This window comes from Haliotis rubra, unplaced genomic scaffold (genome assembly GCF_003918875.1).
Source record: "Haliotis rubra isolate DU_JTF1 unplaced genomic scaffold, ASM391887v1 Scf65, whole genome shotgun sequence".
NCBI lineage: Eukaryota > Metazoa > Mollusca > Gastropoda > Lepetellida > Haliotidae > Haliotis > Haliotis rubra.
This window is the reverse complement of record NW_025767357.1, coordinates 1927612-1941611: the sequence shown is the minus strand read 5'-3', so window position 1 is coordinate 1941611 and position 14000 is coordinate 1927612. Positions and strand designations below refer to the sequence as shown.

At 40.9% G+C, this 14000-nt stretch overlaps 1 protein-coding gene across 2 annotated transcripts in view; it reads left to right on the top strand.

The window, feature by feature from the left end:
• The first annotated feature begins 8943 nt into the window (after positions 1–8943).
• The window catches only part of LOC124257157 (microfibril-associated glycoprotein 4-like), a 40897-nt gene continuing 35840 nt past the window's right edge, over positions 8944–14000 (top strand). Inside the window, exons 1-2 of one of the 2 annotated variants that reach the window (XM_046691154.1) lie at positions 8944–9222; positions 10118–10447. In XM_046691154.1, coding sequence (XP_046547110.1) covers positions 10135–10447 — 313 coding nt within the window. In that variant the 5' untranslated portion in view covers positions 8944–9222; positions 10118–10134. Of the gene's footprint in view, positions 9223–9971; positions 10448–14000 lie in introns of those variants that run through there. The other variant, XM_046691153.1, reaches the window with a different exon arrangement.

The window sequence follows — 14000 nt, the reverse complement described above, 5'->3', positions numbered from 1 at the left end:
GACAATCAAGTGATTGATATTATGAGCATCGATGAAAACTTCCAGGGTAGGGTGACACACAATGTCAAGCAATGCCACCCTGAAATCCCCAAGTGAGAATATTGATATACGTATCCGTTCAATAATGAAAATATCCCATCACCCACTAAGAGCCCGAAGGAAATTCACGAAATCGACGTCAACCTCCTAAAAACGTACTCAACATCATCGACCACTCGAGGCAAACACGTGGACACAATATCTCCTTCTGAAACCAGAAAAACACATCCCTTTCACATCAACACGTCTTCGTCAACATTCTGCTAGATTTGAGACTACGAAAGAATATATATCCCTGGTGTTGATTAAATTATGTTGACTCTACACCTCGTTTACAGAAATGGTTCTTTTGGGAATCCTATAACTTCAAGTACAAGATAAACAAATGGAAATTCTTTTTATCGATGATCCGAGAAATTATGTTGTGGATGAGCCAGTTTCATAAAATACCGATTCAGAACCAAACAAATATATAAAATGGTGTTCTTGGTAAATATAAATTGAAAATGATGCATGTGAAACCTATTTTTCACATTTTAGATGTAAATACATCTCAAACCTTCTCAAACATGCTTGTTACCATTTTGCTTATATTGAGATCTTAATGTTGTTCCGTGTTGATTCCCAAGTTGAAACTAATGCACCTGCTAACCGGACCTCAGTACGTAAAAGTCCAGGAAAGCAACGTGATGTAGTTAATAATTGCATTTTTAATTTACTAAGTTTACAAGTTTATCAATATATAGTTGTAACAGGGCGTGGAGTCATCCCACAGATGACATCCTTACCTTGTCAGCTAACCGCCTCCGTGGTGTAGTGGTTAGAGCGTCCGCCCGGAGAGCGAAAGGTCGCTGGTACGATCCCCGACCGCGTCATACCAAAAGACGTTAAAATATGGTACTTGTTGGTCTCTGCCTGCCGCTCGGCATTAATGGGTAGAACAAGGACTGGTCGGCTCGGAGTCAGTATAATGTGTCTGAGGTGTGTATTCATGCTTCACTGCGGCATGGTATCTCAGTGGGCTAGCACTATAAAACCAGCTGAAGTCTGGGCTAGTACAAGCAGCCGCACATACACATACACACGCACGCACTTCGTCATATGAGCGAAATATTCTCAAGCACGACGTAAACCCAGTTTCACCTGACCTCAGCTTGTCAGCTTGCTCACGGGGTTAACCTCTTTGGTCATGTGGACAAGGCGTCCGACTTCGAATCAGAAGGTCCGTGGTTCGGATCCTAGCACGAGACCCGGAAATTGTACGGCTGCTACATATGCATTGTAGTGACAGTACAAAATAGCCGGGCAGTACAAATTCAAAGACAGTAAAATACAAAACAGTGATCATAGCAATAAAGACACCGATGGTAATATCCACGTCACTGGTAAAGCTTCCAAAACAGGCCCCGGCTAAATATCCAGGGTAAGAATGATCTCCACACTATTGCTGGTCTTCTTGTAACCTGTGATGCAATGTGAGATGAGAAGCAAGAGTTAACTATCCCTATACATCTAAGAAAAAGACCCAAAAGATTTCCCATGTTCCTGGGTCAGAATAATGTGGAAAAGCCCATGGAGTTGTAGTACTCTGTAGTACCATGCAGTACCTACCGACTACACAGTAAGTCTAAAAATTAATTTTTCCTTATATTACCATCTGTCCATTGGAACAATCTAATGCCCACCCCTACACACCAATCATGAATATTTGTAACTTAATTTAAGCTGCTTTCATTCAAGAGAAAGCTATCAGCGACTGCACTTGATAAAAATATAGAGATAAAGACGTATGTCAGATTACTATTTTACAAACAGAAATCATTTCCAATAATATGACTGTAATGACATTGTAATGAGTGAGTGAGTTCAGTTTTACGCCGCTTTTAGCAATATTCCAGCAATATCACGGCGGGGGACACCAGAAATTAACTTCACAGACTGTACCCATATGGGGAATCGAACCCGGGTCTTCGGCGTGACCACAGTGAACACTTTAACCACTAGTCTACCCCACCGCCCACATTGTAATGACATTGTAATGAAATTGTAATGCTGTTCTTGCATTTGCTGCAGAAAGAGTGAAGGGGTCAAAAGGTCAAAATAGGGGTCTATATAGTGATAGTGCTCCTGTGTTTATTTCTAACCCAAGACCATATACCAGATTCATCCTGATCATTAGCGCCCATATCCGTGTTCACGGGTTTCACAAAAGTACTAAACGCCTAACAGTAACACCACTTTCTCCCTAGCCATGCGGCCTCGCTGTTCAAAACGGAGTTCAGGCACTTGCACTCACGGTGTTTGATTCGAAAGATGGGGTAGCCTTCACCTCAGATCAGTGGTTGATATCCTGTATGGATATACTCAACAGGATTGACGGACTTAAATGCAATAGTGTATGTACAGGGAGGACAGTCTAAATCAGCTTTTTGAGATTTAATGCTTCTCTGTGTATATAGACAAATATAATTATTATTTTTATTTGTTCCCATGGTAACAAAGTCAACAACAGAGGTATACGGTAGCAACAGACACAGAAAAGATGAAGATACATTGCTGTAGAGATGTAATAATAATTAGTTGCTGAATATTGGGATGAGTGAATTCCATATAAGATTGATTTTTTTTCAATTTCATTGTTTCTCTTTAAAATATTTTTCTACAGAAAATATCTCTGTTAATACCTTTTTATTATTACTGAATTTTGGAACTGATTTTTTTATAAAGATTGATAATTTGATATGTTTTTGGCAGAGATAATGATTTGATTTAGTAATACATCATTACGCAATGCACCAAACCAAATCAAATATTTTGTAATCTTTATTTTTCGTGGTAAATAGTTATTAATCCATAGTTCTAGATAATTCCCGAATTTCATGCTTTCACAACATTCCCAATAAACATGACAAATGCTCTCAGAAACATCATTGCAAAAACTACACAAATCATTGTCAATCAGGTCCATTTTCGATCATTCTTTTTTAGGATAAATAACTCTTTGCAAAAATCTGTATTGAAAATCAAGAAGTTTAACGTCTTTCAATCAATGTCTATACAAAAAAATTGTGCCAGTCAAATTCACAATCATTGAATATCATTTCCCATTTAGTACAAATTTCAAGTTTATCATTTTTAGAAATCAGCTTGTCATAAACAGACAGAAATTAGTTCGTCACCAATCACCATCGATTTAGAAAAACTGAAAAGCTTTTCTCTCTTCCTTCTCCATAAACTGTAGACACGTCAAAAGGGAACAACGGAAAGTGTCACATCTTTACAGTAGCAATGCACTCTCTGTGTATTCAATAGCATATATGTAGGCGTTATTGTTTACAAGTTACATGTCCAGAACAGGACCAGAATGCATGATAAAGAAACATCAAGAAAACGCGTGCAGTGTTTACGATTTTGCAATTATTACCCAAATCGTTGTCACAAGATGTGGCCATTGACACGAGTCTTTACTTCTCAGTTAAATGCAGAACGAATCAGGCGAGCCTATCGAGAACACGCCCAGCCTTGAAACGAGGACGCTTATCATCTAGTCTCACATAACTATGTAACGACTTGATAAGCCTTATGTTATGACTAATAAGATAAAATGAACATCATTTAGAAATAATCTCAGAGTCAGCTCCAGCACCAACACCAACACAACCACAACCACAACCACAACCACAACCATCATCACCACCAACACCACAACCACCACCACCAACAACACCAACACCATCGCCAGCACCACCACAACCACCACCACCACCATCATCATCACCAGCTCCACCACCAGCTCCAGCAGCACCACCACCATCATCATCATCATCATCACCACCACCACCACAACCACCACCATCATCATCATCATCACCCACCACCACCACCAGCGCCAGCACCACCGCCAGCACCACCAGCGCCAGCGCCAGCACCACCACCAGCGCCACCACAACCACAACCACCACCACCACCACCAGCGCCACCACAACCACAACCACCACCACCATCACCAGCTTCACCACCACCACCACCACCACCACCACCAGCAGCAGCTCCAGCACCACCATCACCACAACCACCACCAGTTCCAGCTTCCTTTTATACTGCTCCCTTTTATTCAAACTATGCTTACAGATCTCATTCATCTTTTCATCATAACCATCTCAGGTAACGGTTATTTATATGCGACATTTACAGCGATAGCAACTTTGTATGATTATAACGGGAGATGGGTTTCTCGTAGAATCCGTTTAAGTGATTCCTTCCGTGCTGAGAGGTATCATTTTCTCAATCCTGAAGTCAATAAACTCATTGAAGATCTGCCAGTAAAGATTCCTGCATCAATGATTTGTACATTGATAGCAGTCATCATAGAATTTTGTCCGTAATTGTAGTGAACCAAATCTAATTAGACGCTTAATTATCTGGTCACGCCATGGCAACACTGCACATATATTATGCATGCAATTAACTCATTTTGAATTGGTGTAGTAAGCAACACTAACAGGAAATATATTGAAATATATTCAAACTAAGACCTTTCAGTCTGATTGGCAGGTTCTTGAATAGCTACAACGCGGACGGTCATCGCCGAGACACTCATAACAACATTGCAGGTGAGGTGAGGTGAAATTGGGTTTAACGTTGTACTTGAGCATATTGCGCTCATATGACGACGTGCATGCGTGTGTATGTGTATGTGCGGCTGCTTGTACTAGCCCAGACTTCAGCTGGTTTTATAGTGCTAGCCCACTGAGATACCATGCCGCAGTGAAGCATGAATACCCCACTCAGACACATTATTCTGACTCCGAGCCGACCAGTCCTTGTTGTACCCATTAATGCCGAGCGGCAGGCAGAGACCAACAAGTACCATATTTTAACGTCTTTTGGTATGACGCGGCCGGGGATCGAACCCGCGACCTTCCGCTCTCCGAGCGGACGCTCTAACCACAACACCACGGAGGCGGTCTACAACACTACAGACCGCATGGTATAATCTAATAAAATAAACTGAACTAAAGTCTTTGAATGTCATTTAGAAGTGATACATAAAGGCAAGAATTGTATGGATGTCCACTTCCTTCAACTGCTGAAGGAGTAAGAATGTATTGCGAGATGTCATGTTCCTCAAAATAAAGAAGTTGACATCCATTAAATGTTTGCCTTTAAACTGAACATGAATTAGAATTAATCCTCTAAATTCCCCTCTATTCATAAGTTTAAAAGTCTATTATGTACATCTCAGGAGAATCTAATCAAACGTGTACGGTATTGCATTTGCCATTCCTATGTAAAAATAAATACGTAAACTTTAGAAACACTTAAACTTCATATTAGATTTGTATATTAGTGTTAACCATGTTTTGTATATTTTGTATATGGGCCCTTGGCCTCATAACAAATATACTCACCCGTGAAGATCCGGGTTGGAATATGCCTTCAGTAACCCATGCTTGTCGGAAGAGGCGACTAACGGAATCGGGTGGTCAGGCTCGCAGACTTGGTTGTCACATGTCATCGGTTCCCAGTTGCGTAGATCGATGCTCATGCTGTTGATCACTGGATTGACTGGTCCAGACTTGATTATTTACAGACCGCCACCATATAGCTGGAATATTGATGAGTGCGGCGTAAAACTAAACTCACTCACTACAAATAAACTCCATTTGAATTTGATTTGACTTGAATTAATCTCATAATTCCGATCATGGACGTGTGATCTGACAGCAAAGATTCCCGTATCTATGATTTGTTTAGGAATACAGGTATGTGTTATCTATGCGGAATACCTGTGATCTACTAGTAACATGTTATATTCATGTGATATTCCCGTGATCTACACGTGAGATGCATGTTTGTGATATCTATGTGATATGCCTGTGATCTACTGGTGACATGTGATATCCATGCGATATTCCCGTGATCTACACATGACATGTATGTGATATCTATGTGATATGCCTGTGATCTACTAGTGACATGTGATATCCATGCGATATTCCCAAGATCTACATGTGACATGTGATATCTATGCGATATATATGTGATCTAGCTACCAGTTACATGTATGTACTATAAATGCGATATTCCCGTGATCTACCCGTGAAATGTGAGATATACCTGTGAGCTACCAGAGACATGTTTGTCATATCTATGTGATCTGCATGTCATGTTCCTGTGATACGTAAGTGACATCTATGTGATAAACCTGAGTTCTACAAGTAACATGAATGTGATATACCTGAAATATACCAGTAAATGTATGTGGTATCCGCGTGATCTGCCTGTGATATGTATGTAAATTACATGTACAAGACAGGTATAATTGAAGTCTAAAACCTGCCATTTGAAGTCCATGTTCATTACTAACCGAACAATAGGTCGACATCATTATACGAAAGTATCGGCATTCTTCCACTGAGCGTCAAGTGTTCATTAACGTAAGTGCAGGAACAAAGCCGTGTAACTTAAAGAATATGCTTCTATGACAGGTCATAGCTTGCAACACGGTTACATTCTATCAGAGAATATTCAAGACAACTGCTGGGTTTCGAATATTATTAGGAAAGATCCCCACCTATTAGATAACAGAGATAGCTCCACCTATTAGATAACAGAGATAGCTAAGTTGATGTTTTGTGTGTACAAGAGAGAACAATGACTGTATAAAACAACATTACATCCATTTGAGTGAGTGAGTTTAGTTTTACGCCGCTTTTAGCAATATTCCAGCAATATTACAGCGGGGGACACTACAAATGGGCTTGACACATTGTACCCATGTGGGGAATCGAAGCAGGCTCTTCAGCGTGACGAGTGAACGCTTTAACCATTAGGCTACCCCACCGCCCACATCCATTTGAGTAAGTAAAGAGACAATCATTTTTACTCACATAAGACTAAAGTAAACAAGGGTCATAACGACCTCAGCGGAAGCCGTATTTTAGTTTGTTTATTGAACAATAAGACCTTTTGTTATATCCGTCAGTTCGTTAAAAGCGTGTTTATTACAGACGTAGTTTAATGCTTATGGAATAGTATAAACACTGTACACAGTTGTACCCGTGTGTTGAGAGGGTAATGTTCCTTTGTAATTAGGTTTAGTATGACAAAGTGAACAGCTTTCTTGTAATGCCTTACATATAATCGAATCAATCGAACCAGTGGTTAATAGTGTAAGCACCAATGCAGGCTGTATGAGAACAGTGAAAGCCTCGCTGGCTGAGTTGGTTAGATGGCTGACTTTGTGTGCTGGCGATTCCACAGGTGCCTCACTCTGAGGGTGTGGGTTCGAATCCCAGATGGGACTCAACCCAACAAAAGTGCTAGAATCTGTACCTAACAGGGAAACCGTAATCCCAAATATAACATTTGTTACATTTGACCACTTTCTAAATGGCATTGTGTGCTCATTGCTCAAAGCAAAGATCCTCGTGTGGGATCAGCTCTAACTATAAAGAGGCACTAGAGATCCGTCAGTACTTCTGTACAACGTCAGGCAACAGATCATTGAACGGGGACGACTGTCGATAAATCCATTAACCATCTACGCGTGGGCAAGGCGTGACACAGCCCGTGTACACAGCGTTTGTCACCCATGGGGGACTGGGAGGGTTCATGAGTACAAGATGTGATGGAGTTTGTAACGAATCAAAACATGGTGTCGAATTCTTTCAAAATTTATCAAAAGAGAGCACCAACACTGTAGTTGAGAGGAGCATTTTTTATGGATAGGCAATACATGCGACGTTTCGGTGTAGATGCCATCACCATTACCAAGCAAGTGACAGCTTATACTTGCTTGATAACGGTGTTAGCACCGATAGATCTCATTTATTGCAATAAAGTGAGTGAGTGAGTGAGTTAAGTTTTACGCCGCAGCTATATGGCGGCGGTCTGTAAATAATCGAGTCTGGACCAGACAATCCAGTGATCAACAGCATGAGCATCGATCTACGCAATTGGGAACCGATGACTTGTGTGAACCAAGTCAGCGAACCTGACCACCCGATCCCGTTAGTCGCCTCTTACGACAAGCATGGGTTACTGAAGATCAATATTCTAACCCGGATCTTCACGGGTTTATTGAAATAAAGTAGTTGTCGAGCCTGATCACCGTTATCACATGTCCCGATACAATGTTTTTTGTCGTAACAAACCCAGTCACACCTTGAACTCATGAACCCGATTATTTACAGACCGCCGCCATATAGCTGGCATATTGCTGAGTGCGGAGTAACTCTAAACTCACTCACTTGATCTCATGTCCGTGTCGTGATGAAAAATACTGAAAAACCTTACTAGTGATTCACGGTTAACTAATAACCCTAATGGTCTTATGTATTCTTCTCTCACAAATAATGCGTTCTGTTTCTTAATGTAACAAAAGGCAACAATAGCATTGAAGCAATCATGGGAAACATGCAACTCTAAATGATGAATTTGTTGTAATTTTCAAACCTTTTTGGGGACGCATTTTCTACCCAATAACACTCCCAGTGGGGTGGAACCTTCTACCGTGATCGCTGACTGTCGGTGGTCCATTTTAATGGTTTCAACAACTGTTTTGCCTTTTGGTTCTTTGGTGTCAGTATTGGCATGAATGAAACTGATTGTCTTGCGTTCACGTGTTACGTTTGTGGGTTGTAATGGAAAGTTCCAGAAACAAACATCAAATTACATAATGAAGACACTTCTAGGAAGCAGTCCTTCTTTCGTTGGAGACATTATCGTGGCGCTACAATCAATCCTCCGGTTGATCACAGAGGTGACGGAGTGTGTTAAACAGTGTTGTCAATAAATCGAACATAGAAAATTGCTTTTGTTCGAAATCTCGTATTTGTAGCACTTATGATATTGATGGACCCACAGTGTTATTATGTATAACGCGTGCCTCCACAACAGGGTTAGCTGTTGCGGGCTGTCTTCAGTGTCACGTGAAGGAGATTACAAGATCTAAGCTTGCGAGTAGGAGCTCGCCGCTCCTCTCACCCAGACTGGTTCACAGGTACACGATCTCTGTGGCATCAACACTGGTCCAATCACTATCGCAGAGCTTTTGGTCGTCATGCCGAAGACCTGGGTTCAATTCCCACATCCATACAAAGTATGTCACCCGTTTCACCTGTCGCCGGTGTGATATAGCTGGAATGCTGCTTAGACCTGTGTTCATCCAGACCTCGTGTAAGTTATCTTTCAAGCATTTGTGTGTTGAAAACCTTCATTTGTAGATGGAATTGACAATGTTTCGTGCTTATTTTGCTGACTTGGTAGCGCGAAACAATTTACATAAGTAACTGTGTGACATCATGTCCTCAACAAGAGAATTCACAATGACAAGAGTCAAAGTCTAAGTGTTTATTCAGTATTGGAGGCCTCGTGGTCAAGATTACCAACTGTGTTGAAATACAAAGTTCTGTGTGGAATGTTTACTGAGATGTACGTGAATTATTTCTGATAGGTACAAGGATATCATATGCAGAGTAGTATAGTGTACAATAAATGATCATTCTGTTTCTATAACACATGAAAACATGTTACTGCAAAATATAAGAATCATTTTATATAAAGATTATTTTCAAATATAATGCGAGTCCTTTCAAAATATTAACAATTGTTGAAGACAAGTTGTAGTTTTTCCCGGGAAGGATAGTGATGAAAATATTTTGGAATGAATTTAGTTCTGCTAATGTTATGGTATGGACAACTCAAAATGAAGTCAAATTCATCTTCGCCCACTATGTTGACAATGACAAGCTAAGAGTCCCTTCTTTGTGAGACCAGGAACATATTACTATGGAATCCGAGAAGGGACATTGTCGCTATGTCGCATTGTCGCAAAATAAACCAAAACGCGACACGCGACATCGCGACATTTCGCCCATTTGTCGCATTGTCGCGATGTCGCGTGTCGCGTTTTTGTTAATTTTGCTTCATTTTGCTTGTATTTGAGAGGGCGACAACGCGACAATGCGACAACGCGACAATGTCCCTTCCAGGATTCCATATATTACAGCATGTTGTATTACCGTATCACAGCATTAGCGCTGTTTGACATTTGACATTTTTAACCTTCCAGAGTTTCTCCAGAAGAACATGGCATGTATAAAGGTGATGCTCATGCTGGGGTTTCTTGGTTCCGCCACGTCCGTCCTACTGGAAAGAGCCAACTTTTGTCCAGAACCTTCCCTGGCTGGGTCCACGAGTTCCCTGGGTGCACTGTGGAGCAGAGGGAAAAGGCAGCGGGTGGCGGAATGTGCTGGGGACTGCTACAGAGACCCAAGGTGCATGTCGTTCTTCTACAACACCGGAACTCTTACTTGCCAAGGGAGCTCTAACCGGTCCATGTCGACTGAAGACGTAGTGCCTGGAGACGGATGGGTATATTATAAATACTGTGACCAGGACGGTAAGATCCGTTTTGCATCTCTCATTGTCTTGATAGAATATATAGAGATAATAATATCCGTCGTACATTATCTTATAGTGTTGATAAACTATATTATTACCTACGAGGGCGAACATATCAGGGTTCATATTTTTCATACGATGCCCTAGGGCAAAATATCACTTTGTAAGGGTGACGTGACGTCATGAACAATGCTATGACGTCACGTTTCTTATGTGGCGTTGCTTTCTACGTGCGCCGACGGCGGGCAGCCAGCCTGTGTTTGAAAGTAGATTTGGGTTTATTTTCCTCCATTTGACGACTGCGCTAATAAATAGAATATTATATTCGTGCCTATATCATACTTAAGTATGTTTACGACACTCATGCCTAAATATCGGTATATCTCTCGCTCTCGCAAGGGAAATACAACATTTAGGCACTCGTGTCGTAAACATAGTATGACATGGGCACTCATATAATATCCTCCATTTATATCCGTCAAACTTTCTCTCATTGTCGTGATAACACACCTTTAGTTATAATCTCTTATAATCAGAGTACGAAAATCTTACATGGCGCACTTATCTCGACGTCAGCATAAACTAGTGTTAAGTTTTATACTTAACTTTACTTCGCTAAATACACACAGTCTAACATCTTTGTGTCGAATTTAAGGTTGGTCCCTTCGTCTTCGTTCTTTATTCGTATACTTTTCGGTTGTGTCTAACCACGGATAACTCAAAGAATTTACCTAAGTGCCTTAACTTCGACACGACCGTCTATGCATACCCGTGCGAAGGTTGACGATCCTCTAAACTGAAAATATTTTACATGTCATTGTCAGATGAGAGGAAAAACATCAATATCTCTGTAAGTACAAGGATAACCGTATGTGATGTAATCACCACTAGTATGAAAAAAACATGACCACGACGATATAATTAGCATACTATTAAATCCGTTTGACAGCGAATGCTTGCATGACCCGGAAACGGTAATAGATGTGTCAAACAATTTTCTCATTATCTTCAAGTTAAACTGACATATAAGGACCACTCTTTGATGTTCTGTAACGATGCTACGATGTAACTGTGATGTACTAGTCAATGTTTTTGACTAGAGTACAGTCAAACACTGCATATTATCTTGCCTCACACATAAATGTCGTTTTCTGATTGACTGAGCGCTCTTCTATTATTTTCAATGTACCCTGCTTACAAGCGAGTAACATTGTTTATGTACCCCGCTGGGAATGCCAAACTCATTTGGTACTTCGTAGTAGTAATTCTTTATCTAGAATAACATTGAATCACGTATGATGTACGGAAATTAACTATGTTTTGCGAATGCAAATCGATGGAAGGAAGATAACTCTAAATTTGTTTTTCTTGTCGTCTGGTACTCCATGCTAAATGATGAATTTGTTGTAATTTTCTGATGTTTTTGGGGACGCATTTTCTACCCAATAACACTCCCTTTCGCCCTTTCCACGAAGATTCGGGCTCAGGGAACATAATCAAACATCGAGGGTACATCAGCCCATGTCCCCCTCGAGACCAGTGGACAACTTATAATATCCGTCAAACATCCCTACCTTTCATAATATCGTTAATATACATTAACGTATAAGATCCATCAAACACCGTTTTGTCGATCGTACATCTGTCTCAAATCAAAAGGGGCGGTTGGGTAACCTAGTGGTTAAAGCGTTCGCTCGTCACGCCGAAGACCCGGGTTCCATTCCCCACATGGGTACAATGTGTGCAGCCCATTTCTGGTGTTGGGTAACCTAGTGGTTAAAGCGTTCGCTCGTCACGCCGAAGACCCGGGTTCCATTCCCCACATGGGTACAATGTGTGCAGCCCATTTCTGGTGTCCCCCGCCGTGATATTGCTGGAATATTGCTAAACTCGGCGTTAAACTCACTCACTCACTGAAATCTGAAGCTTGGTCACTTCGTATTCCCTATACAGTCAATATTTTGCGATTGTGTCGAACATCGGATAACTCGAAGTATGTGCGTAGGTCCCTTCAACTTCGACACAATGGTGTATATCTGTAGTTGTTTCCCACGCGTCTGCAGATATCCTCAATCGGGAACGATCGATATGACAAACTGCGTTTCAAAATAACATTTCTGCTTTGCTGAACATGATTGGATATGTCGTGTATGTACGTGCGTTCGTGCGTGTGTATGCCTTGCTGTTGAGCGACGATAGAAGAATATTTGGCATCTATGTTGTTTATACATATTAAAATACTAAATACATATCTTTTCAGTATTCGACCCAAATTAAATTTGAGACGTTTGCCTTCCATACAAGAAAATACCCCATGGTTGTGTGTTAACGATAAATTTGTTGATGCTTGGGGATATACAGCTGTTTACAGCTTTCAACACTTTCAGTCATAATAATAGCCTCTGTTCACCCAGCAGAAAATGGGAACCCGGTGGGATAAGTCATATGACTGTTAAGCTTCTAGGGCCTCACAGGCAGCTTGGGTTATCCGGGGTAATACTGTTCATCATGTTGTATGCGCTCAGAGCATGTCCCTGCTTCGTGGAGTTCAGCGCTATATATGGCCAATTATAATCCTTACATACACAAAGACCTTAGTTAAGCACCCCGTGACATATCTCAAGATTAAAGGAGCCCCTATCTTAAACCTTTGGAGCATATCTGGGACATGATTGGTCGTCGTGTGCAACAAAGGGATCCTCCTGTACTTAACCTGGCCCGATTGGAAGCTGCTTTACACGAAGAATCGCGTAGACTGCCCCTTCAGAGGACCAGGAGGCTGACAGGGGGTATGAGGATACGGTCACATGGAGATTACACTGGGTATTGACCTTGGCCTCATGTTTTCCATCGTGGTCACCACGAGAAGTTTTATTTACGTGTTGAAAACATATCATTGCAAAAATACAAGGGGTGCTTATTTAAGTTCTTTGTGTATATTATAATGTCATATAATTAATTTTCCGCAATGACTCTCATGATCAAGGCATCTGCAAAATGGAACTGATAAGTCCTAATTAATCTAATCAATAGACTTGTTGTTAATGTATTTTTGGTACCAAATCACAGGGTTACCATACATTTTGAGGGCAAAGAGTCATATACAACCTCCATATAATGTGTAACTAGTCCTGAGGACGGAACTTTCAGAGAGCGTTTTGAACGATATCTTTATTGCTCTAAATAGTCTTTATATTGATAAACCAATAACACTATCGTGTTGGTACAGTAGAACATGGTTATAGCGAACACGGATATAGCGTACAAACGGATATAGCGAACAAATTTAAAAGTCCCGTCAACAGTTATACGTGAATAACGAACTCGTGAGTAGCGAATTAAGGGCTATAGCGAACTGATTTACTACCCCCAAGACCCAATTAACGACGTGATTAGCGAACTTGGCGGTGAATCAACATTGTTTGATGGTCATTAATTAATCAACAAAACAAACATATTGTGTTTAACCCATTCAACACCGCAGGCCAAATAATCGGCCACAACGTTATGAAAAACAAAAGTTTTCGTTGACGAGGACGGTATCCATTGCC